This window comes from Numida meleagris, chromosome 2 (assembly GCF_002078875.1).
Source record: "Numida meleagris isolate 19003 breed g44 Domestic line chromosome 2, NumMel1.0, whole genome shotgun sequence".
In the NCBI taxonomy this organism is placed as follows: domain Eukaryota; kingdom Metazoa; phylum Chordata; class Aves; order Galliformes; family Numididae; genus Numida; species Numida meleagris.
This window is the reverse complement of record NC_034410.1, coordinates 60,801,024-60,827,601: the sequence shown is the minus strand read 5'-3', so window position 1 is coordinate 60,827,601 and position 26,578 is coordinate 60,801,024. Positions and strand designations below refer to the sequence as shown.

General features: G+C 40.6%; 1 protein-coding gene across 1 annotated transcript; it reads left to right on the top strand.

Annotated features, from left to right (window-relative positions):
- On the top strand, positions 6,702 to 26,286 carry TMEM170B (transmembrane protein 170B). Its single transcript, XM_021385694.1, has 3 exons — positions 6,702 to 7,163; positions 19,210 to 19,380; positions 23,755 to 26,286. Exons 1-3 carry the CDS (start codon positions 7,067 to 7,069, stop codon positions 23,883 to 23,885), a joined length of 399 nt encoding a protein of 132 aa, XP_021241369.1. The 5' UTR covers positions 6,702 to 7,066; the 3' UTR covers positions 23,886 to 26,286.

Sequence of the window (26,578 nt, the reverse complement as noted above, 5' to 3'; positions counted from 1 at the left end):
GAAGAGCTTGACAGTACAAAAAAACACTCAGAAGAAATACTTTAGCGTGTGGTTTGATCATACACAGAATTTTCAGTAGCATCAAGGCATGATCCAAAATAAATGGCAGTTAACAGTTGCAACTACCTGCAGTTTCATATACCTTTGATTTTCTTTTCTTCAGAACAGAATTTAAAGTAAAAAGTGTCAAGGTGCCCTACATTGTAAAACGACAATAATTATTTACATAGCTAAATGGGAGGTCTGTAAAGTGTACTGTACTATTTGAAACTAATTTAGTGAATATCTATTCAAGAAGGTTGTATTAGAGAAAGAGCGTGAATTTTAAACCCATTCATAGGTAAATGGAGGCAAAGCACTGCACAGATGTGATTTCAGTTAATTATCAGGTCTTGTTAGTCTGTGTCAAATAGGAATTAATGTAACTGATGTATATGTAGAACGTCACATCTTCATCAAAAGGTATACTTCCATAGCCTTCTGCAGAGGCTGTATTGTGCTGATATATGTAATAATTTATGCTTCATTAGTGATTCCCCTTTATGTAGTTAAGTCCATGTTAAAATAACACACAATCCATTGCACAGAAACTCCATTATCTAATAGAAAAGGCAAAAAACCACTGGAATAAAATTTTTCCAGAAGACTGTGGAATATCCAACATAGAAAGACTTAAAGGACAAGTTAGGCAAACCCTACAAGAACATGTTTGAAAAGCCAAGTCCTTTTAACATTTGGCTTAAGAATTCTGGCCCAGAGAATTCTGGGTCTGCTGACATTGAGAGAGTCCACCATGTTACTGGTGAGATCAGAAGAGGAATTCCTATCCTCATAGCTCCAAATTCCCTTCAAGTCTTTACCTGTATCATCCCCAAACAAAAGCTGGACTTTAGATTTTCCTCTCCTAGTTCATCGTTCAAACCAATCATAAAACTTTGCCGCATAACTATGCTTTCCAAAAGTATTCAACTTTGCATTGTTGAGCAAAATGACAGAGTAGAAAAAAAAGAAAAAATCAGCTCATACCTACAGCAAGAGAGGAATGACAGGAATTCAAAGACTTGTTAAAACAGCTTCAAAAGTTCAGGAATTCAGATGGAACCTTCAAAGCAGTCCAAACTCGTATACACTTGCAGTGGTGTCAAAAAAGTGAAATTAACCATTTAATAAAAATCAAGACATGAGTCAGATTTTGAATTTCATCTGATTGTGGCAGAACTGAAGGAACTAGGGCTAGAGAAATGATAGCAACACAGCTGCATGTCTTTTAAATGGAAAAGGAAATATCCTCTAAAATATTACCTGGATTTGCCTGTATCAATAAAATGGATGACTAGGTTACATAAATCAGCACTGCAAACATGTTGGCTTAATCAAGAACTTTGTAAAACTATATAAAACTGACACACTACAAAGGAACAAAAATACACATCAGTGGCCCTTACTGACAGAAAATAACTATTTCTTCTCTATGACAGCTAAATACATAGTTTTATTAAACATAATTATAGTTGATAGATAAAGAGAAGACATTCTGCTGTTCAGAACTGAATATGAAGTCCACTGAGAGCAGTTGATATTTCCATTTACTTCAGAGGATGTTGAATCAATAGAGGAAGAACCCGTGTAAGAACTTACTGTGGTACTGCAAAGATTGATTTGTGCATAGCACAACTGCCCTGGGGGGAAAACTAGGAGTTCTGAGGAAATGTCCTGTTTTATGATGCTGATGTGTCATCTCCTGTCTGCTTATGAGTGCACTGACTAAGGAGTAAACAAGGCGAGGAGAGATGGAATTTGATGTAAGGGTGGGTGCTACAGATCTTAAATGTATACATACGAATATTGCGTTAACTGTGGAGGTTTCAGCTACAGGCATTTCAACAAAATTTACATTTTTTGAAGCTGAATTTTCCTGAATCAGAAAAGAAATGCAAATATGTTTTTCAAATTAAATGTCTTAGTATTTAAGATTGTATAAATAAGCTATGCATAAAATTCTATGCTCTGACAGTGACATGGTTGTGTAAGGGTTAAATAAAAAGTAGTTTTATAACGGAACAGATTTCTCTACCAAACTACCAGAGACTTCAAAACAAAGAATTAAAAATAGGATATTTCAAAACTAGTAGCTTGACAACATTATGTCCTTGCCAAAGCACAAGAGAAATCTGATTTGACTACCACGCATCAATTTGTTGACATAAATCTCTTGATTCTGCTATATTATTTAAAAAATAATGGAACTGGAGTGGAGATGAGAAAGGAACTACTGTAAAAGAGACAAGGCTTACAAGAAGTAAGCTTTTTTACATTTTAGCCAAACAAGCTTTTGGAACATGGCATCGAGAAGAACAAAATAGAAAGGACTGTTCTCCATTTTTACTTTATTAAATTGTGAGGGAACAGTTAAATTAGTTTCATTTATGTTTTGAAAGTTTATAGTATCCTCTAGCCTGTTCCAAATGTTTTCTGAAGAAAATTTTTACAGCTCATTGCCAGTTTTCAACCAGCGTAAAAAGGGAAATGCAAATAACAGCTTAGTTTTCAGTATGAAACCTGGTAATGTTCTTGTTATAAGAAAAGAGTACTTCGAAATTGTGAACACAGAGTAAATGAGGTCATAAAGTAGCATGGTTGATTCTAGCAGCAGGCCTGATTTAGGGCGGTGGGAATGTGTGCGACCTCGGCCGGCTGTGCCGAGATCTTTGGTAACACCGAGCTCCATCTACTGGCGTGCGGGAGAAGTCTCCTGCGCACCACCTCCTCCCTCTTGACCAGAATACCTTCTTCGGCCTTGGAAACCAGCGCTCAGTGAGTTTTGGTGGCTTAGATCTACTTGCGGGGCTGTTCTCATGTTGGGAAGACTTGCAATATTTAGTCCATGATATCACCTTACTTCCTCTCCTACATCACTTTCAAGGCATCTCCATCAATCATCGGGACCAGGGGCTGAGATCACCTTTCAGCCTTTTAAGGGCTGAGATTACCAGGCCAAGTATCTCCAAATGACCCAGTTCTCAAACCACACCTAACTGCAGCTGCCAGCTCTTCTGGCTGAGTAGTAACTGCTGTGCATAAAGTGGTGGTCTTGAAGGGGGACAAGTATGCGAAAATCTATTATTTGCAAACATCTGAGGTATTCATTTGCTATCTGCACTTGGTAATGTCTGGCTAGTGACTTGAATCATAGACAAAAAAAAAAAAAAAACACCTTTGAAGTGGAAAAAAATGCCTGGATATGCAAACTGTGCAGGAGTTATCCATTCAGTAAAAGCAGGTTGTCTTGACCAGGTCTTTGATTGCAGTGCCAGTAAATCCTCACAGCTAACTCTAGCTAGAAATGTTTTCTTCAAGGTTACAAAAATACACTGTTTGGATTTTGAGTTTTTACTATTAGGGAAAACTGATTTCATGATGCAAAAATTAAGTATTTGTTTCAAAATGTGACAGTACAGGATGATCAGTGTTGTTCATTTCCTTAAAGAAATGTGACTTTAGAAATTGTTTCATTCTGAACATTACCTTTTCAAATGGAAAATGATCCAGCCAAGGGCTTTCCAGTCAAATCTGTAATTATTTCTTCAGCTTCTGAAAGTTAAAACAGAAGTTCTAAACGGTATGGCAGACTCCATAGAGCCCTGCCATGCCTACCGGCCAGCATCCTTAGCCCTCTCCCACCCTGCAACCTCCTCTGATCATTCCCAGTGTTTTCTTCTGTGTCTGTCCTGACCAATCTGCAGAAAGAGATCTGCGGATTCTGGCTGATGGGAAGTTGAATGTGAGCCAGCAGCGTGCCCTGGCAGTCCAAAGGGCCAACCGTACCCTGGGTGCAGCAGGCCCAGCACTGCCACTGGTTGAGAGGAGGGGTTGTCCCTCTCTGCTCTGTGCTGTGCGGCCACACCTCCAGCACTGGGGGTAGGTCTGGGTGCCACTATATAAGGAGGGCTGAAGGTGTTAGAGAGCATCCAAAGGAGGGCTGTGAAGATGAGGAAGGGTCTGGAGGGCAAGACATACAAGGAGTGGCTGAGGTCCTTTGGGTGGTTCAGCCCAGAGCAGAGGAGCTGAGGGGAGGCCTCATGGCGGCTGCAGCTCCTCATGAGGGGAGCAGAGGGGCAGCGCTGAGCTCTGCTCTCTGGTGACAGCGACAGGGCCTGAGAGAACAGCATGGAGCTGCATCAGGGGAGGGGCAGGTTGGAGGTTAGAGAAAGGTTCTTCACCAGAGGGCGGTCAGGCCCTGCAACAAGCTCCCCAGGGCAGTGGTCACAGCTCCAAGTTGCTGGAGTTTAAGGAGTGTTTGGAAAATGCTCTCAGGTATAGCGTTTGATTTTTATGTTCTGTGTGAAGGCAGGATTCATTACTCAATGATCTCTGTGGGTCCCTTCCAACTTGGGATATTCTGTGATTCTGTGTCTCCTTCCCCTCAACACAAGGTTCCACGGCAGTGTGAAATGTGTCAGATAAGGGCTCACATGGCCCTTACAGAAGTGCTACTTCTCTTTTTTAATCTTTAGAACTCAAAGGAACTATGTTTTATGGTTAAACACTAATATCTTGTTCCCATCCTTTTTTCTTTCTTTTTTTTTTTCCCTTTTTTTCTGCTTTATTTACCAGGGCAGCTCTGCCCCTTGTCATTTCATCTCCTTAAGACCTTCCCAGCCATCACTGCCTTGCTGACGCTGCCAAGGGTGTAGACCTTATTCTCTCATTGGGTCACAGGTTCAGCACCAACCTAAGCTATGCTGCTTCATCCCCACTGGGAACCTCATTCAGCATCCCTTTATGTCCTCATCATTGCTCTGTATGTTGCTGTCTGCAGGGCTCATCATAATCCCTACAGTAGCACAGGGAGTTAATACTCTCAGATCTTCCTTGGCAACATATCCCAGGTGAGGGTGCTTTCTGATGACAAAGTGCTGGCCCCAAGTCCCTGCTTGTATGATGTTACAGCTTGTAGGAGTGAATTTTGGCTATTTCTGCTGCTTCATTCTAAGCACTTCATTCCTCCTGCATGGCCTGGCCCAGATTGTGCTACCGTTAAATGTCATTGTCATGTTCCACCCTTTTTTGCTTGTGTCAATAGCTGAATAGTAGAATAGTTTTCTTCAGTTATCCAGTCAGACCAACATTCATACAACAAAAAGCACTTTCCAAATATTTGTGCAGATTACCTCCTCAGTGGCTATGAAAGAGGGGAGGATGTAACAGAGAGAATCCGAGAACATTTTTGGAAGCCAAATGGATTTAACATACACAAAAGCACCGAGGGAGTGATTTGTTGAGTTACTTGGAGGAGCACTGGAGAGAGACCTAGGGAAAAAGCAGGATAAATGGTGTTGCAGGAGCCAAAAAGCAGATCAGGGCAGTAAGGCTGAGGAGACCACAGGCAGCACTGGGCACCATGCTGAGGGCAGGTTGTGGATTGTGGGAGGTCAGGCAGGACTGAAGAAGCCACATGTCTTAGCAGAACCTATGCAGGACCCTACACAGAGAAGGAAAGGATTGCTGAACCTAAGAAGAAACAGCAACAGAGGTAGATGTCAAAAAGCAAGAATGATGTGACTGAAGACTACATTGAATAAGCCAGAAGAATTGTGGCCCAATGTGAGATGAGTACGTGCCATGCAATCAATTCTGCAGTGTGAGCAGAGCTTCTCCAAGCATGTCAGTGGTGTTTGATCAAAAAGCAGTCGACCAATTGAGATTAAGATGTTGTACACCCGAGGTTTGACAAACATTTTTTTTTGCATCTTTGATAGTTTCAAAAGAAGGAGGATTTGGAGAGAACTCTGGCAGGGAAGCTGGTTTGTTCTCAAAGTTGAGAACGCAAAAGTTAAAAGGAATAAACCAGAATAACTATTTCTAGCCTCTTCATTGCGTGTCTTACATTCAAGCATAAATGATAAGCTATTTTGCCACAGAGCCCTATTTAAAGCATGGGATAGGTCTGCTCTAGGAATGAATCACCGCTGTGCAATGCAGGAGGCTGGTGTCTGTGGGACCTCTGCCTCAAGCACACAACTGAGTCTCACAAGCGGTGAGTCTGCAGGCAGAGGGAGGGAGGACCGTCCCTCCACCTTGGAATGGGGCCCTGGCAGGGCAGATGGGCTCTCTGTGCTGCGGTGATGCCTTGCTTCGCCAGCCAAACTGAAGCCCTCTGAGGAGCCATTCACTGCGTGCTTTCATTGCCTATCACCTACTGGCAGAGGTGCCGAGCACTGTCAGCCGCAAACAAAAGCCTCTGGGAGCGGTTCCCTGAACTGAACGCCACACAATGGTGTATGTGAAAAATCAGGCCACTGGCATCCAGCAGGACGCTAGCCCATTTATACACCGCAGCTTCATCTATAATCTGCAGGTGATACTGCCAATTACTTCACCTCTGCTATCCATACATCAAAGGATGCTGACGGCAAACGATGCTTGTGAAGCACTGTTTGATTAAAGACTGGAAATGTGCAGTAGCTGTGGCATAGGGCCATATAATTAAGAATTGGAGGGGACGGGGGAGGGGGAACGCCGCAGTGGCTGTCGTGCCCCGTACGCGGGCAGGTGAGCGGGCACCGCGCCTCAGCGTAACGGCGCCAACGACCCGCGCCGCGCGTGCAGGGGCGAGGGCGGCGCGGCGAGCACGCGGGGCCGAGCGCGGCCAATCAGGGGCGGGCGGGCGGCTCGCGCGCGACCTAACGGTCACTGGGACCCTGCCCCTTCCCCGCTCCGCTCCCCGCGGTCGGCACTGCGCCTGCGCCGCGCCGCCGGCGCCCATCCCCTCCGCAGGTGATGCTGCCGCCCGCGGGGACGGGGCCGTTACCGAAGGAGGCAGCAGCGGCGGCGATGGGGCCGGGCCCCGCCCCGCCCCGCCCCTGAGCAGAGGGGAAACGGCAGCGTGTCCGGTCCCACCGCCCGGCTCCCTCCGGCCGCCATCTCTCCCCCTCGCTCCGTCCTCGATGTCTCCCCCGCGGCGCGGAGGCCCCTTCACCGCCTCCCCGCCCCGCGGCTCCCCCGCCGCCAGGCCGCCACCGGGCCCCGCGCCCCCCGGCTGAGGGGCGGCCCGCCCTGCGCCACCATGAAGGTGGAAGCGGGGGACAACTCCATGATCAACCTGTCGGTGCAGCAAGTGCTCAGCCTCTGGGCTCACGGCACCGTCCTGCGGAACCTCACCGGTGAGCGCGGAGGGCGGTGGGGCCAGCGGGGTGCGGGGAGGGGAGGATGCCTTCCTTGCCTGCCTGCTCCTCCCGGCCGCGCGTGTGTGGGTGGGGCTGGCTGTCCGGGGCTGCCAAGGGGTTACGCGTGTGGAGCTAAGGTCTGCAGCTGAGTGGGGATGCCGGCGTGTTTTTCCGTTTTAGGATTACAATAAGAAGCTAAAGGGGCGTATGTCTGTGGCGGGGGGGGGGTTGGAACTTGATGATCCTTGAGGTCCCTTCCAACCCAAGCCATTCTGTGATTCCATGGGTAGCAGCGTGTGAGTAACGGGCTGTAGAAAGTGTGTGAATGTATAAATATGCTTGAGTGGGTGGTTTTTCTTCTTGTTGTGGGTGTGTGCTCATTGGCATTTAAGGATAAGCCATAAAAAAGCAGAAATGAGTGTGAGAAAGAGACTTTTTTTATGTTGTTTTTTTTTCTACCCCTGTACAACGAGAGAGGTGCAAGTGAATGGGGTGGCAGATGTTTCCTGGCAAATAGGCATAGTTTTAAGCATCAAGGATTCTTAAAGGCAGAGCCATTGTGTCGAGCTAAGGCTCTGAAAGGGGTGAGTGAGCCAGATCTCTGCTCCCTGCTAGATTGGAGCCGTGGCTAGTTTTGGCAACAGCTGGCTTTTTTCCTTTCTGCCTCACACTGAATAGAAGATTCTGACCTAAGAACTGCCATGAGACAACCTCACAGGCATGCAGCAGAGAGGTGCGTCTTGTGGATCCCTGTTCTGCCCAGGCTTGAAAGAAACAGCAAATTTCCAGCTCTGGACTAGAAGGGGTTTCGTATCTGTAACAAAGGGTTGCTGAGTACATTCTCTCTACTGTTTTAGGGGTATAATAGTTGGTGACAGATTAATAGTATACCTTGAGTTAAGGGCATATGTTTTGAATATTTATAAAAGAGAATATTAGGTCACCTTTTTCCTTCTGTCCATGTGAATGATACATGGAAACATCTGTCAAATATGGAAAACATGTGATGGAGTTAGAGGTGTGGCTGAAGTTTGAAGATGTAGTGAACTAAACGGTTGTCTTAACCTTTACAGTCTTTTCTTTCTACTTAATGCTTTTCAGTTTAGTAAGTTATACATTTTAAATGTGATCAATGAAATGTTTGAAATATGTCTGACAAATTTCAGAGATATTAGAGAGGTGTACTAATACAGCTCATTCTCTGAGTAGTTGTTTTCACGTGCTCTCTATAAAAATACAAGTTGTACTCTTGAAGGGAAGAGTTAACAATGGATTTAACTTCTCTTTGTGTTAGACATCCTCTAAGGTTTTTCTAATTAGAACATTACACAACAGAGGCATTTCTATGAAACCCAGCGCTGAGGATTGGGAAGAAAAACTGCTTCTTGGTGCTTTTGCAGTGTAGCAAGAGGTTGCATAAAATATTCTTTATGTGGAATGGTTGTTCTTTTAAATATGAAGGATATGAAGAATAATTATTTATCCATAGTAACATTGGTGGAGAACATGTTAATGCAGGTTGTCCTTAAAGCCATAAGCCGTTGTGTGGCATGTCAACAATGAAGAGCTTGACTGGTTTTAGTCTTCTACATAGGACAGAGTTCCTGATGTACCGTAGGAAACTTTTCAAATGTAGTAACTGATAATAATGAATAACTGTTAAATTTAATGTGAACTCTTGTTAAAATATTTACCAAATAGAGAAGTAAATGTTGCTTAAAAACAGATGTTCTGGTTTTCCGTGCTAAGAAATGAGTGTGTGAATGATTTAGTCGTGTTGTTTAATTTCTTAATTCATTTCCTTTGTGTCTATGTGATGTATAAGGAAAAACTTTAGAGTACTGGAAAAATAAATTAATAAATATGCAGTGTTCCATGATTATTCTTTAAGACTGCTTTTTCTTTATTTTTTTTGGCCTAAAAGTTGTGATTTATACTTGGGTCTTAAAGTGTTCAAGCAAGAATTCATCTTCAGATAAACAATGTTGATTATGTTTGCACAAAGTTGCAAAACTCTACTGGCAAAGTCATATTCCTTTTTTTAAAAAAAAATAATTATCAGTGCTTTCTGGAGAGCTGATATAAATTCCAGCCAAAGTCAGATGGCTTTACTATTGTTGTTGTTATTTTTAATGAGAAGTTGAACTGTTCCCTTTATACCATAAACCCGGTTCAGTTTTAATAGGAAAAAAAAAAAGCCAGCCTTTCATGTAGGATACACTATATGGCCCACAGTACCACAGGAGGCTACAGACAACTGAATTCCTGCCACTTGCACATCACATTCTGACAGCTAACGCTGCAAGCGCTGTTTTTGTGGCTGAGCCTAGGCCTGCCAGTGTGACGTTCTTTGCTTCATACCTTTCTGCCCTAACCTGGAAGGAAGAGGAGTGTTACTGTAAAAGGTGGAGGTAAGGGTCCACTACCTATGGAACAGGTATCCTAAGCTATGTTAGCTTACCCAACAAATCCAAGAACAGCCCACTTATATGAACCAGTTGTGTTTTAGAGGTAGTGGTAGATCAGGGTTTGCTACTACAAGTCAGATAGTAACTGATTCTGTACTGTAAAATGTCCCGCTTTGGGTGTCTATTATAGGAAATATTCATGTTTAAATGCTCCTCCTGTTTAGGGAACTCAGCCATGTTTGTATTCCTCCTGTAAGCAATGTGGGTGTTTTGTTTGAGTCTAATTATTGTTTGTTCCAAAGATTGAAGCTTCTTGTCCCAGCAGGTTTTCCATTAGGTACTGAGGAGGCAGGGGCAGAATGCAGTCTTCTCTGTATTGCTGCGTGCAGAGGAATTCACAAAAAAGCTTGTGTTGTGCTGTATGGCTTGTAAAGTCAGTTTTCTTCTCCATGCCCTTAGGACATAATGTCCTAAAGTGATGAGTTCAGGACTCCACAATTGTTTTAATGTGTTTTGAAATAAAAGTGAATCATTTAAAAACAAACAAACAAACAAAAAAAACAAAAACAAAAAACTGGTTTGATGAAAGTGAGCTTGTATAAGAGATTATGGGTGTCTCATAGATGCTCTGGGTCTACTTTATGCATGCATGTTTTTTTCTTATACTCTGTCCTACTGTTATTTGTCCCCTGAGTTTCTAGATTGTCATTGCGCCTTATCTTGTAATTTCAGGGGACTAGTCTCTAATTTATGATTTAAATGCCCTTCCACAAGTCCTTCTCTTGCAGTTAACATGGCAAAAACGTTAACACCTCAAGCACCTTTGACTTTACAGTCCTGATAATATCCAGTGCACCAGTTAATAGGATCATGTTGTTTCTTAATTCAAACTTCAGTACGTGTTACTTTGTTGACTGAAATTTGTATCTTTGTATTTAGAGCACAGATACTTCTTGCTTGAATAATTTTGTAGCTAACAGTGGTAGACTGGATACACAGATGAAAATAACACAACAGTTTTTTGGAACAGTCCTTGTGAAGTGTTACGGACATTCGTATGGTGGCACAAGCTAAGAACTAGAGGGAAAGAAAAAACATTGAAGATGAGGGACTAAGGACGTACTCCATGTTTACTGAAGCTAAGAGGTAGTAGGACAGCATGTTCACACCTGAAGGTGTCATGGCGTTATCTATGGATCTGTGTCCATGACAGGGAGACAGCAGGCCCACTGGCCCAGAAAAGAGAGAAAGGAGGAAAAAAAAAGCGTCAGTGGTTTAGGGGCCAGCCCGGCCTGGTCCTGTGACTAATGTGGCAGGGGAACTGCGGACCTACGCCCTGGGAAAATCAAAGGGAAAAGGGGAAGGGTAGGAAAATAGTAAACGGATCTGAAACAAAACAGCAGCAACAATCTGAGGAGGAACATTAGTTTACTAAATAAGATATCGAAATTGAGGCCAACAAATCAAAACAGAGAAAGTTCAAAGCTGAGATTCTTACTCCGTAAGCTGCAGGGGGACTACATGCTTCTCTGCCGCATATGAAGAGAGAGCTCTCGGTCTGCCAGGCGGCTTCACCAGCCCCTCCAGACACAAAGACCCCTGGGGAGTGCAGCTCCTTCCCTCCAAGAACCAAGCACCCAAAAACAGCAGTCCACAGAAACCAGGACATTAACTCTTCAACTGCCAGTGCTTTACATGGTGTTATGATGTGGAATACCAACAACAAAAAAATCACAAAACCATGACACAAAGTTTCTCTGAAAGTAATACCTCCTACTTTATAATGTTAGACCACAAAATCAGAGGTGGATGTTGGTGGTGTGGCAGTTGACGCTGAACCTTCCCACCAGTATTCCATTACATGTTGTTGCCATGCTATAGATGGCAGCAGAGGGGCAGTCTGACACATGATGTTTGACATGGAAGTGCAGGCGAAACAGAAGTGTGTCACTGAATTCTTCCATGTGGAAAAAATTGCATGCATTGGCACTCATCAATGCTTGTTGAGCATTTATGAGGGCAAAACTGGATGTTAGCACAGTGAGGTGGTGGGTGGTATGTTTCAGCAGTGGTGACAGCGATGTGAAAGATGAGCTGTGTTCCAGGCAGCCGTGTGCAGCTGTCACACCACAAAATGAAGAGTGTCTTGATCAGCTTGCCCATGCAAATTAGCTAATGATGATCACTATGCTGAAAAATAGTGTAGCTGGGAATCGTGCTCTTTATATCTGCTGTAGTTTCCATGGAAATAAATAGGAGGCATTACTTTCAGAGTGACCTACCTACGCAGATATTATTTGGGAGTGTTAGCTTTCATATACTTTGAGTCTTGAGTTTGCAGTTTTGTTTTTTTATTTGACCAAGATAAAAGTTATTAGAGGCCAACTTCAAATTTTGATATGCTGATGTGATAAGCTGATTTGATAAAGTGATGTGAATGTTATTCTAAACCGGAACATACTTTAATACCTCTTTTTCTACTACAAAAATCTAAACTTTCAGGGTTTTTATGCCTACTGTGATATGTATATGAACATATGCATGTTGTTTATCCATTATATGATTTGTGTATGACACATGAGATTTAGATATGAGATCTATAATTAACTAAATTACCGTAGTACTCTAAATCTGGAGTGATAAGGCATGAATTTGATGTCAAGGCGGGTGATGCTGCCAGGACTTCTTTTTTTTTTTTTTTTCCCTTTGACAACAGAATGTGTCACCAGGCACCAGGACAACGTGACACCAGGCTTGTAGGCAGAGGGTGGGATTCACCTTTCTCAAAGGGGAAGGAGTCATTTTGGAAAAGTTGTCAGGGCTTTAAACTAGGTTCAGAGTGGGGTGGAAGGTGCATAGGGAGCCTGCCCATGATTAGGTGTGGGACAGCATAGCTATGATGCAGGGACAGGGTTCCAGTGGGATCCTGCTGCCCAGGATGTGTTGGCAACACTGTAGCACACTTGAAATCTTATGATGATGAGGAACCACTGAGGCAGTAGGAGAAGGCAACAGGAATACTCAAGGAAAATACTTCAAAGGAATTAAGGAGTTATCCTCCAAGAAGGTGAAAAGGCTGGCTGCCCAGCTGAAGTGTTTCCACACCAATGCATGCAGCTTGGGAATCAAACAGGAGGAGCTGGAAGCCACCTTGCTTCTAGGAAACCATGGTGTAGTTGCTGTCACTGAAACCCATTAGGGAGGTTCCTATGACTGGAGTGTGGCTATCAACAGCTACAAGTTGTTCAGAAGGGACGAGCGAGGAAGGAGAAGAGGAGGAGTTGCCTTCTACACATGCCGTACCCATTTCAAAGAATGAAATAGTGTGAAGAGTTGAAGAATGGCCATACGCAAGTCAAAAGCCTATGAATGAGAGTTATAGACTGAGGCAATGAAGGGAGATGTGGTTTGTGCCTACTGCATGCTGCATGATGAAGTGGAGCCTGTTGATGAAGCCTTCTTCCACCTGCTACAGGAGGCATCATGCTCACTGGCTCTTGTCCTGCTAGGGTTCTTCTGACACCTGCTGGAAAAATACCATGGTGAGCTGTGGGCAATCCAGGAGGCTCCTTAAACGCATTGAGGATAACTTATTGAGTCAAGTAATAGGCAGCCCCACCAGAGGAATGCTGTACTGGACCTGTTGCTCACCAATGCAGGCGAACTGATTGGTGACATCAGAACTGGAGGCTGCCTTGGCTGTAGTGACCATGCAATAATGGAGTTTATCAGACAGATAAAAGTAAAATCAGGATGCTAAATTTTAGGCAAGGCAGATTCCAGTTCTTCAGAGAGTTAGTCAGCATAACCCCTGGGAATTTGTCCTCAAGGACAAGGGAGCAGAGCAGTGCTGGCAGATCTTTAAGGAAGCTTTCCTTAGGGCACAAGAATAGCCCCAGCTGTAGGAAGTCAGGAAACAAAGGCAAGAGATCGGTGTGGCTGAACTGGCACCTACTGGTCAAACTGGAGAGCAAGAAGAAAATAAATGGGTATTGCAAGCTGGGACTGGAACCTTAGGAGGAGCATAGGAATGCTGCTAGGCTGTGTAGGGGTTGGGCCAGGAAGGCCAAGGCCCAGCTGGAACTGGACTTGGCAAGAGGTGCAATGAAGAACAAGAAGGGCTTTGACAGGTACATCAACCAGAAAAGAAAAGTGCAAGAAGGCAAGTTGTACCTCTCCCCCCACCCCGTGAGCAATACAGGTAAGATGGTAACAGTGGACTAGGAGAAGGTTGAGGTGCTCAACAACTTTTTTGCCTCAGTCCTCACTGGCAATTATTCTTCACACACCCCTCTAAAAGAAGGTAGGGACTGGGGGAGCAACATTCTTTCCACTGTAAGCAAAGATCAGGTTTGTGACCACCTAAGGAACCTGAACATCCACAAGTCTATGGGTCCTGATGAGATGCATCCCAACATCCTGAGGGAATTGGTTGATGTAGTGACTAAGCCAATAATATTTGCAAAGTCTTGGCAGTTAGGTGAATTCTCTGGTGACTGGAAAAAAGGCAATGCTTTACCCATTTTTAAGAAGGGTAGGAAAGGATCACCCAGGGAACTACCGAGCTGTCAGCCTCATTTCTGTGCTGGGGAAGATCATGGAACAGATCCTCTTGGAAGCTGTGCTAAGGCACATGGAATAGAGGGAAGTGATATGGGAGAACCAGTGTGGCTTTAACAAGGGCAAGTCCTGCCAGACCAAACTAATGGCCTTCTATGATAGTGTAACTGCATCAGTTGACAAAGGAAGAGCCACTGATGTCATCTATTTGGACTTGAATAAGGTCCCCCATAACATCGTTCTCTTGAAGGTATGGATTTGGTGGGTGGACTGCTTGATGCATGAGGAACTGGTTGCAAGTTCATGCCCAGAGAGTAGTAGTCAATGGCTCAATGTCCAGATCAGTGATGAGAGGTGTCTTGGGTCAGTACTGGGACTGAGGCTGTTTAAAATCAATGACATTGACATTGGGATTGAGTGCACTTTCAGCAAGTTTATGGATGACACCAAGCTGTGTGGTGTGGTTAACACACCTGAGGGACAGGATGCCATCCAGAGAGACCTACACAGGCTCCAGCAGTGGGTCCAGGTGAATGTCGTGAGGTTCAAAAAATCCAAGTGCAAGGTCTTGCATCTGGGTCATGGCAACCCTCGTTGTCAATACAAGCTGATGGAAGAGAGGATTGAACACAACCCTGCTGAAAAGAAGTTGGGGGTACTGGTGGATGGTAAACTGAACAGGCTGATGTTCCTAACCCGTTTCTTCACACCTGTCACTTCTACCTTCTGTGTCTTCTTCCTAAATAAACTTTTTGTGTTCTTCATCATATCCAGATGAAGATATGAAGGCTTCTGACCTCTACCCACTCCCCTCCAACTGCTGTGAAGTGGACACCTACAGATTTTAGCATCTGTAGTCAGTCTGGCAAAAATAGAAGATATTAGAAATAATATATAATGAGAAAGTATTGGGATATTGCAAATGCATGTAATGCTACCTGCACTTCTTGCTTTGCTGACTTTACAACACTAGTGACTCGAAAATCTAAGCCTCTGAAGTTTTGGTCTATAACTGGATTCTTTAAACGCTACAGCTGCATTTGTGGGGAGCAAGAAATACTTCTGGATGTTCTCTAATTTCTTTTTGAATCATTTGGTATGTATGTTGCTTTAAGGAATTGGAGAAAAAAGTGTGTGCCAAAGGACTCCATCTTATATTTCTTTACCCAACAGGACATTTGAGACTGGTTCTATTCTGATGTCTCCTGCCCCGAATATAAAATGCAGCATGATACTAGTTTTCCTTGAAGCTTGTTTGGAGTTTAAGTAAGATCAAAGTAGTTGATCACTATGCGGTTATTTTGTTGTGTGAGGAGTTTCTTAATATTACTGTATTCTTAGCTACAAGGAGAGTAGTTAATCCGTTCATAATCTTTTATTTTCTTCTAAGAATACTGTTGCCACAAGTCTTCCTATGACTGAAAATCAATTCCCTTTTCCACTGGTGAGACAGTCAGCAATGACCACAAACACTGATTTCCTAAGGGGCATTGCAGTGCCTCGTAAACTCTGTGGAAACTGCAGGGATGATGATGACTAACTAAATCAGATTCCAGCAGGAAGCTGGGCAGTTCCAGTCCAAGCTTTTCAGCTACCATGACATTTTAAGAGAAAATGGAACTGCAGCATTCAGTGTACTGGGACTGCCCCCTCAGATTTGCAATGGCAATACCAACAGCTTTACTTCTCTCCAGACAATATTTACGTATTAACCATTAACTTCTAGTTGACTGGCTGCTTAGCAGGCTGTCATAATCTCAGGTCCCTTCCTGGCTAAGATACCAGTATTCTGTTCTTGGATTTCAAGTTAAACGGTTATCTCACTTTCATGCAATTTTATGAAATTGATACCTACCTAAATTCAGTATCCCACAGCAACACATATTCCTGAAGTTTTTGTTTAGACTGTAGAAAAACTGGTGGGGTAACCTTGATCAATACACCATTGTCATACCTATGCAGTGCTAGGGAATCTTACGGCATACAGAAACTGCCAGTTGTCATGTAACACTGCGTAAGAACCAAGCTGCTTCTTCGCCCATGGATTTGAAATGCCTACTCCAAGTCCATCACTGTGGTGTCAGATAATTTTAACCTTAATAATACTGTAAGATGTTCTCGCTTTTCCCAGGTAGAAGTTTCATCTCTTGCGTTCATCTTAATCAAGAAAAATGAAAGCTTAAGACAAAAACCTTGTCAAGACAGTGTTCTGACAACACAAGTTTCTCTTCACTTGGAGTATTTTGTGTATCAGGATAATCTGATATAAAATTTGTGATACAGAAATTGTGTAGCTGACTTGATTGCAGGGAAGAATGCCACATCCAGAAAGCGAGTAGCATCTCTACTACAATAGCTACTGGTAAACAGTGCAAAGCCTCCTTTTATGTATAAGAACAAGTTAATTTTGAAATGGTATATTCAACATTGTGTTGAACTTCCAGCAGTTTAGTTTTGTTTTCTCCAAGTAATCTGGCAGATGGCTCAACCACGCTGTCATGGAGGATTAAAGTGTAAGATCTAAGATGTTCATATATCTTCCAGGACTGAAAGTCTTCAGAGCTCATCATCATCTACAAGCTTGGAAATGCTTACTCGTGGCTGTTAAATGCTTTCTTAGTTCCTATACTGAAGTGCTTTTCTATAACTTCTGTTCTTTGTGGTTATTCAAATGGTAATGTAGAATATAAAGCTTGCATTTTTCACTACCCCTTTGGCCAAAGTGGTTTAGGCTTGAGGACCTGCTCATTTTATTGCTAAACTATAGTCTGCTTAGTCCATGCTAACAGTCTCTTAACAGCCCAGTCTTGCTCCTACCGTGGGGCAGGAACTTAGTTTTCATCATTTTGATAGAATAATGTATCAAGCCATTGGGAGTCTGATTTGTGATGCCTTTCTTAACATCTTTCTACGAAAGGGTCTTCCCAGTGAAAGGGTAACTCTTCTGATGCAGCCTATAAGAATGGAGGAGGTTCAGGACTTGTGCAGAAATGATTCATAGTGTTCTTTCAAACAGGATTTTTTTGCCAAAGTTGTATGCAATTTACATCTGTAGGAAGGTGAACTTTTTCCCCTCTCTAAATTCGTATTTACCATAAGTGCTAGTAGGATTGTAAGATTTCCTATTGACAGATCCTCTGGTTAATCTCCTTGCTGACTTGCTGCCACTAGGAGGAAAACAGAGCAAAAAAAATGATGGGAGTACCGAAGCTGTGTTAGTAACAGATGGGGCCTGTTTAGACTGCAAGAGAGATTCCCCTCCTAAGCTATCTATGACCACAGCAGATTAGATAAGCAATTAGTCAGACTTTCTTAAATGTAGTGTAGTGGAAATGCTAAGTCACAGCTTGAACCAGTGATTGAGCACCTGATAGAAAGGCAGGGCCAACCCAGGGGAGCTCAGCTGCACACAATGTACCTGAGTGACCAGAAGGGGTGGAGCCAGGATCCACCCCTTCCCAGACCTCACTGAAGGGTTGGCATTGAAGGCAAGGGTCTCTCATCTGGAGATCCCTGCCTACTTGAGGACCTTACAGGCCTCTGAAGGTAAGCAGTTTCTTTCTCTAATTTCTGCACCCTCTGCTGTCACTTATATGTGGATACTCACTCGCTGTTGCCTGGGACCTTGCTGCTCTGCTGTTTTGCTGCGTTACACCCAGTAAAGGGGTTTGTCAGATATTTGTAGACTGATGTGGCACTCTTGCCACTGTTCTATAGCTTCTGAGAGCGAGGCATTTACTACAAGAGAGCTGTGGTCCTTATCCTCCTGCAGAAATTTTTGTGACCCAGCAATTTGGGGCTGAGGGTAAGGGGATGGAGGGCCTTGAGAGAGCTGCTTAGAGCCACCCTTAGTATATGTGTGTATTGTGGCTATACATTCCATATGGAAATCAGATTCCAAAGGCTAAAGTTGGCGTGTAGCAACCATTCTTTCTCAGCTTACTTTCACAATATGATTTGTTTAATATGATGTATTTATGTATTTTTAAATTAGCTCAAATAACTAAGGTGTGTCAAGCTGCAATAATACAGGCTTACCTGATAAATAGTATCCTGCTATTGTAAGGAAACATTTTTTTTTTTTTTTTTTAGAGGGAACTGTAGCAAAAACTTGTAATTAAATTTGGAATTATGTCAACTGTGAAAATGTCTCCCGACTTGCTAGATTTTGCAATAGGGGCACACATGAGCATCAGCATAGTTGACATTTTTTTTAAAATATGGATACACTTAGGATTTCAGTTCTTGTATTTTCTTATCCTTTTGAATTATATGTTTTTAGAAGATTATCACCAAATGAGCAAGCTCCTTTGATTTATATGTAGATTTATTGATGCTTTCTGTTCCTTTCTTTGAAAGTAATGGTGATGCCTGCCATTTTTAGAATTGCTTGTGCTTTGCACGTTCTCATGATCTCCTGTCCTTGCTCAGTAATTTACATAATGGTGGCTACTTGTTTCTATAAAATACTGTGCAAATCAATTAGAATGAAGCAGATGTGTTAAAAATTCTTGTTTTAAAAGTATTATTTCTGTTTTTCCCTTTTGAAGATGATTGGGTGGAATGTTTCCTTTGCAGCTCCCTGATAAATGAACTGAAGTCTTTAATCTCGCTTTTCCTATTTGATGTTAGCTTGATGTGGTCTTTTCTTGTAAAAGACAGTTCTTTTCTCATAAAAGACAGTTCTTTTTTTTTTCTGGTTTACTTCCTTTCAGAGGGGTTTTCATCCTGCAGCTGTAGTTACAATATCTCTGTAAGAAATTACAATTAATGACTAAAGAAACCATTGAAAGAATGATGGTCTTTGTTAATCAGATCTATTATTACAAAAAAACTGTACCAGAACTCTTTTGTGTTGTTTGTTTTTTCAAATCACAATAGCACTATTCCTTTAAGATAGACTGCTGAAAGAGGATAGTGTCTTGATTGTAGGCTGGTGTTTGCACGTTAACTCCTTTCAAGACTGAAATCAGTGTTGCATTTCTTTTACTGTTGATTGTATGCGATGTTTCTAAATCTCTTATAAAGTTATTGCCTGAGAAACATTAATCTTTTATTTGACTGCTTTCTTTCAGAGATGTGGTACTGGGTTTTCCTCTGGGCTCTCTTCTCCTCTCTCTTTGTCCATGGTGCTGTGGGAGTATTAATGTTTGTGATGCTGCAGAGGCATAGGCAGGGGAGGCTGATCTCTGTCATTGTGGTCAGCATTGGATTTCTGGGTTCTATAACTGGAGCAATGATAACCAGTAAGTCTATCTTTTGTGTTTTTACTTACTTACATCTAATGTTAAAAATACATTAAAACAAACTTTCTCTTAATGATTTGGTAATTAATTATTAAGGATTTTGCCTTAATTATATAGCAATTTTAATTAATATGATGGCTAAGTTGTTCTTCCTATTATGTAAAGATAAAATGATTCCAGAATTGTTAGCAGATGGTTGTCTTACTCTTTCATTTTGTCTACTTTGTGTACCAAGCTATTCAAATATCTTTTGTCAACAAGTAATATCATTCGAGGATCTGAATTTGCAGTTCTGTCCTATTGTAATTGTTGCTGATTTTGGCCAAGTGTTTTTTTATCAAGTTCACATATCAGTACCCTTAAAGCCACCAGTTTCTTTGAGAAATGAGGCCCCAGTTCCATTGATTATTAATTTGGGATAAGGAGGAATGACTGTAGTTGTCATCCCTGCTCTGTTCTTCCCCTTAAATAAAAAAAAAAAAAGCAACTGAGCTATGTGTGCTATTAACTTAAGTACAGTGCTCTTTGACAAGAGCATCTGTTACAGCATTTCTAATGGTGCTATTCCAGAGTCAACCACTTGAGAAATATTCTACAGTTTTTATTTCTTCGCACTAGGATAAGTGTCTTATCTGTGGATATGTTTTTGTGTTAACGCAGTGTGCTGAAAGATGAGTAAATACGAGGTTCATAGAGCTAAAGTTAAAACCTGTGCTGATCGTTAAAACATTGCAGAAAGTAAAACTGTATCATGTTATAAAGTGCAGAGGTGTTACACTTGACCAAATATAGCACACAAGTGGTGTTGCCAAGGACATTTTCAGGAACTGCTGCTTAGCTGTTTTCATGTACTTATTGGTTTCAGGCACTGTTGTCCACATTTCCTAAGAAATTCCATTATGTTTCAATCTTGAAATGTATGCCATAAAATCAGTAACTTTTGGCTTTATCATATAAACTACTTTGATCTATCTTATAAATGGACTGCGGTATCTTTATCAAACAGATGGGAAAACAGTGAGTTTTCTGTTTGGGGTGGGGAGTGGGAAAGAGAATATTATGTCTGTTGGAAATAAGCTTGTGCTTATTGTCTGAAACAATGTTGGTAAGGAGTTCTCAACGCTGCAATCAATCGATTGAATGGTGCCTGTAGTAACTTGAACAGTAGTTCCTGTCCAGACATCCTAAGTGTTATTGACTAGATGGTTTAACTTGAAAGGCAGTAGAGCCTTTGAAGGTAAGGAACTGGAAATCTAGGGACCATCATAGAGCCTTAAACTGTGGGCAAATACTCTTGCCTTTGTCTACGAGCTGTGCAGATTATCAGCTTTAGACACTCAGGGTTGTTCTGTAGCAGATTATTTCTTAAGAACTTTCAGTCTAAGAAAGCATATTGCCTATTAATTTTCAAATTTGATTAAAAATAGGCTTCCTTGGGCCTTTCTTCAAAATGATGTTTTAATTGCTGTATATTTTCCAGCCTGAAATTATATTGTTTAACAACATTTTGTTTTTTTTCCTTCAAAGGTAAGGCGTATTGAACCAACTGATACCTTATATTGCATGTTATGCTGATATTGAATTGTCCTGTGTTTAAAATAGCAGTGGCTCTGTTATTAGATCAGCTGTACGGCCTCTTCTGAAGAACAAAAGATAGGAAATGTAAAGCTGAATATCCAAGCAGAGACTTTTATAGAGCTGGGAAAATCTCAGTGTTTCTGACATGAATTTACTTTGCCTCTTTTATCTATTCATGAAAAGAGGAGCAACACAGTTGTGTTTTTTGGCTTCCAGTTTTACACGTCAAAATGTTTAACGAGTAAGCAGTACTGTTTATGTGTAAATAATACATTTCACCAGGGAACTTCTCTGAGCTTACACTGTAGACTTATGTTATTCTCATTGGTTTTGCACAGAGAAACTGGATTAGCCAAAAATGTCAAGGTATTTTCATTTCTGGACAGCACTGGGCTATTTCATGCTAAAAGAAATTCTGAGGGGAACTTCTGAAGGCAAATAAAATATTTAAAAGAGGATTTTTTAATTGCTACTGTGCAGCAAAGTAGGATATAAACAAGTATTTATCCTTAAATAGGCCCAATCCTGCTTTTAAGACATTGAAATGGCAAATCAACTTCTATTTCCATTTGTACTTCCAGTCTTCTGCATTGTTTGTGTAGGTGAACGTAATATAGCCTGATAAATGGTACAAGCGTAATTTTGTTCATGATAGGCCTTTGGAACTTATGCATTTTGGGGATCTTTTACCAACATATAGCAATGTGTTTGAAAACAACAGAACAAAACCAATAACCAGAGTGAACAGTGGTGATGCTGACAAAAACAGCCTCAGGAACAGTTAGGTATCAGGCAATTTGAGGCAAAGATTTTTAGTTGCATTTTATCCCAGAGGGTCTATTCTTCTTCCTCCTACCATGCACACTCTTTTTTGGAGATGTTCTCATTTCCCTCACTGGCAACCTATTGTAGTATTCTTTGGCTCTATACCAGTTTCCCTGGGTTATGCATTACAGCTTGTATTGCACTGTTATCTAACAAACATAAATACATGATTACCAAAGTACAAAACTTTTTGTTTTCATTATTGATTTTTTTTTTCCCCCAGCATATCTCAAGGCTTTCTTAAGAAGCCAGACACTGCTGTCATTGGGATACTGGGATTTGATGCTACTGGTTAATAAATCTTACTAATTTGAATTCACTTTAAAATTATTCAGGTGATTAAACTCTCAATGTCAGTACTGGGCTCATTCTCAAGGATCTCTTTCAGTTTTTGACAGTCGATAGCCAGGGGATGAATGGAAAAGCTAACACAAGGTGGCTGAGTGACATAACGTAAGGCTAGCATTTTCGTGACTTGTTTCTATACAAAATGTGCTTCACAGGTTGTTTCTTAAAGAAACAATTAGTAGTGAATTCTACTCTTCCTAAAACATTTGTAATAATGAGGTAGTGTTCTTTTTTTTAATGTCAGATGACATCTTAGAAAACCTGTTGGGACTTGCTTCCATGTCACAAATGGATTTTGGATCATTTCTGCAGACTATTCCCTATAGTGAATAAGCAACAAGTTCCAATGTTTTTTTAATTCCTGGCATTTATTTCAAAAGTTGTGGTGGCTTTTCAGTTTTCTTTGGGTTGGAAAAAGCCTTTGTGTTCTCTGAAAACGTTCAATTGAATGGCATTTGAGACATTGCACACAAAAGGTCTATAACTGAAAAATTCAGTGTTTTCTTCAGGCAAGGGAATAAGCATTATACAGCAGATACTAGTTCAGAAAACACTAAAAAAAAAAAGCTCTGTTCTAGGTAAATTTCAGGTATGGATTGTTATGTTTTTACCTGTAGACACAGCTGTATACAAGCCTCTTTTTCTATTTTGCATGAACATTTTGGTATCCTTACACTGAGAAGTAATTTGAGAAGAAAATGTTATTTACTGGCATGATATTTTTTGAAAGATGGATGTAAAGATTTTCTTAGGTGCTTATTTCAAGTCAACGCAACCATTAATTTGCTCTGTGGCTTTTGTTCTTTAAATGCACGTGAAGAATTCACCATGGGAAAGGCAGTAGGAGGGAGTTAGGAGCAAGTGACTTTGTTTTCAGTGCAGTATTTTGTTGCTGATTAATCTTGGTCATCTGGTGTTACATATTTCAGAGGAGAATTTGCATGCAACTGTACAGGAGAAATGGTTTCTTAATTTTACATAACTGAAAATCTGATGGTATTAGTTAAATTCTTCCCCCTGTACGTACTCATGAATTACTATGTAAGACATCTTGATCTCTTTCATGTTTTGCTTGATTTGCTGAACAATTGTTAATGGTTTAGTAGTTTAAGTCAAAGCTAATTAGCACATTATGACCTGATTGTTTAACTGAAATATTAAATGAAACTGATAGACATGTACATTTTTTAGTTATCTTGTAGGCATTCGCAGTCTTAATGTTATTGTCTTCTCTCTGTCCGTACAAAGACAATTAAATCACAGTTTGGACTTAGTAAATTCTATATGCACATTTTAGAGATTTTTTGCTAATTCTTCAAATTAAAAGAAGGAAAGAAATAAATACATTTGAAAATACCTTAAGGGAAATAGTGAGATTCACTTCTTTTTAATAAAGCTTGTGTTGGAACAGTTAATCTGGTTCATTTGGGACAATTATCCCTGAAGGCCTTTGAAACTAGAAAAAGTCAGGCAAGGCTAAATAATTGCATAATGCCATGAAGTAATACAGTGTTTGGTAATATTCTAGAAATAGCTAATGCATAAACACAGTAAATTTTGTCATGTATTTCAGCCTTAGTTTTACTTCTGTAATTTGACCGTTATTTTTCTTGTGATTCTTAGGTGCTGCAGTAGCTGGAATTTACAGAGTAGCGGGAAAGAATATGGCTCCCTTAGAAGCTCTTGTCTTTGGAGTTGGACAGACAGTACTGACATTAATTATATCATTTTCAAGGATTCTTGCAACACTTTGAGACTTATGTAAAAATAATGTCAACTAGCCTAAAAAAAATCTCTAATCTGAAGAGAAGCTTCCCGAAAGTGGATTCATCAGTTTATGAACTTGAATTCTAGTGCAAGAGAAAGGAAGCGATGTGGAACAAGCACTACAAATCTAGAGGTTCAGTCAAATGAACAGACTGTCCTCTAGTGTCTGAACTGTTGTACTTCTGCACTGCGCCTTACGTGCCTCAGTCATAGGCAAGGTGCAATCCTCGTGCACAAAGTTGAGATAAAGCACCTTGAGCAGCTGCCAGTCAGGTTAATGCTTGGTAATGGGATCATTGTTCTTATCAGTGTTTTAATAAAATAAAGGGACACTCCTGAAAACTGCTGCATGTGCCAAACTTGGAGTTCAGTTCTTAATTATTGATTGGATAAGCTTTTTGAAATTGTAGCTATAGAAGAATGCTGTAAATGTACACTGTGTTTGATTTCAAGTGGAATAGTAAGATAACTAATTTTTGTACTAACAGAATATCTCAGAATATTCTTATTCAGCACTAAACACAACACTTCGGTTTGATTCAAGCTGCGGATAAATATTGATGGGATTTAAGAACTACAACTGGAGCAACCCTGTTGCAATTGCCACAATCTTAGAATGACTTGTGGCAGTTTTTTGAAGCTCAGCGCATTGTTTCTTCCTGGGCTTGACTCTTCAGACATTAATAGTTTAAGGAGACTCTGTGAAAGAGGTACAGTCTGTTGTATATGCATCATAAAATGATGCTTTCCTTGAAATTATTTTGTCTTAAAATTACAGACGGTTACCAGCCCTTCTGAAAACCCTAGAAAGGCTACGTGCTGCAAGTAAGCTCCCTTTATTTAGTTAAGTACTGGTAGGACTTTTAAATGTACACATTTTTTTTAAAAGAACAGGCAAATGTAACAAAGACTTTAAGAAAGTTCACCTATGACACAAATGGAAAGGGATAGAAAAATACCAGTTTTCTACTGAACAAAGATGTTTGTTTAATAAAATAGTTATCTTACTTCAAAAGTTTGGAAGCGGGGCACAACTGATGCATTTACTACCTTGTTTCTGAACACTTTGTATCCTTGGAAAGGTAAAGATACCTGGAAATTTCCATTCTGTAGCTTTCAGTAGATTCTGTGCTTTTCTAGTTCAAAAGGAACAGTAGTGTTGTGCATGTGAGATGTCTTAAATGTGAATGTTTGGAGTGAATAGAAATTTTAATGCTATTTATGAAGTGCAGAAATTAAAGGGCACGATGTTCTATGTGAGGAGTAAGGCATCTTTTACATCTTCGTTCAACTGAATATTTTTCGGGAGTTGGTTATGAATGCTGACAGGAGGAGTACATTGCCCAAAGGTTTTGCTGTTAAGATGTCAAAGAGACTTTTGGAACTGCAGAAATCACTGGCATCTTCTGTACAGCTAAAAGAATATGGTTCAAATGCAATTTACAATCAAAATGTATTGCTTAGTGCTTCAATATGTTACAGTGAATTTACTCATTTGCCATTATTTTCCTCCATGTAAGCTGTTTGGCTTTTTTACATGCTAAGGATGCTAATAATTCTTTCCTTTAAAAGTATTGTCAGGTTTGTTTTCTTGGTTGGTTTTTTTTGGAAAAAAAAATGTACAGAGTTACAGGCTATGAAGGGAACAAGATAAAATAGAGGTTTATAAATGTTTTTAATATTACACTTTGGCTTTGAATTGCTTTAAAATGTGACTGAATGCATATATTCTCATTACTTTGAATGTTCTCAAAACATAGTTTTCATGGTTTGATTTTTATTTTTTTTACTTTCTGCTGGAAGTTTTTGAGATAACAATCACTGCACTTTAGACAATTAAATTTTTGCATCTGTAAAAAGGCATTTTAAACTTCTCCCCATTGTTTTACGATATGGGAAAAAATGGTTTCAGGTATTTAAATCTAATGGAATAATAAAATAATTGAAGATATTTCTCCTAATGTGCCTTGCTATATGTATTTTTTAGGGGAGAAGATTAAAAGGGTTCTCTTTGTTCTTGTTCTATTTTTGGTATTATGAATGAATTTAGTTACTTGATATAATGTTTTATTCAACAGACATTAAAACATTTGTGTTTGACGACTTGGAAATATTTGTCTAGATCAAAACCAACCCAACCCTCTCACAAAGCATTGTATTCAGTAGCTTCAAGTGTCTTATGACATTACCTCACCCTTAAACTTCTTCCCTCACAGTTTCTAAATTTCATTGAGCATCTCAATTCTTATTTATTATATGGGATTATCGTGGTATCTCTGTTCAAGTACTTGCTGTCTTTCGCCAATTTAAACTCTGTCAGACTACTACTAAAGGAAGCAATGTATGTAACTAATAAAATTTTATTGATAACTTCATTCTTCATTTTAATTGTAGTGCCAATGAAATTTCTTCCATTCTAATTTCTTTGACAAGGAGGCATCCTTGCAGATGTTAAATAACCTTCCTTTGAGTAATTTTTATTATATAGATCCTTTTAATGGCTTTAAATCAGTTGTGTTCTGCTTTGTACGGTGTTACTGCCGACCAGCTATGAATAGGTAGATGCAGTGCCTAGTTAGTGTAGCAGAAAGAGTTATGTATTTGGATAGGAAATCAGTCTTAACTATTTATTGTTAAGGACAAATGGGGACAATTACTTTAAGAAGTTTTCCTTGTATGT

Coding starts and splice junctions, on each gene's coding strand:
- TMEM170B (XM_021385694.1), top strand. CDS start 7,067: ATGAAGGTGGAAGCGGGGGACAACTCCATGATCAACCTGTCGGTGCAG. Junction 7,164..19,209: donor CGTCCTGCGGAACCTCACCG/GTGAGCGCGGAG, acceptor GCTTTCTTTCAG/AGATGTGGTACTGGGTTTTC. Junction 19,381..23,754: donor AACTGGAGCAATGATAACCA/GTAAGTCTATCT, acceptor TGTGATTCTTAG/GTGCTGCAGTAGCTGGAATT.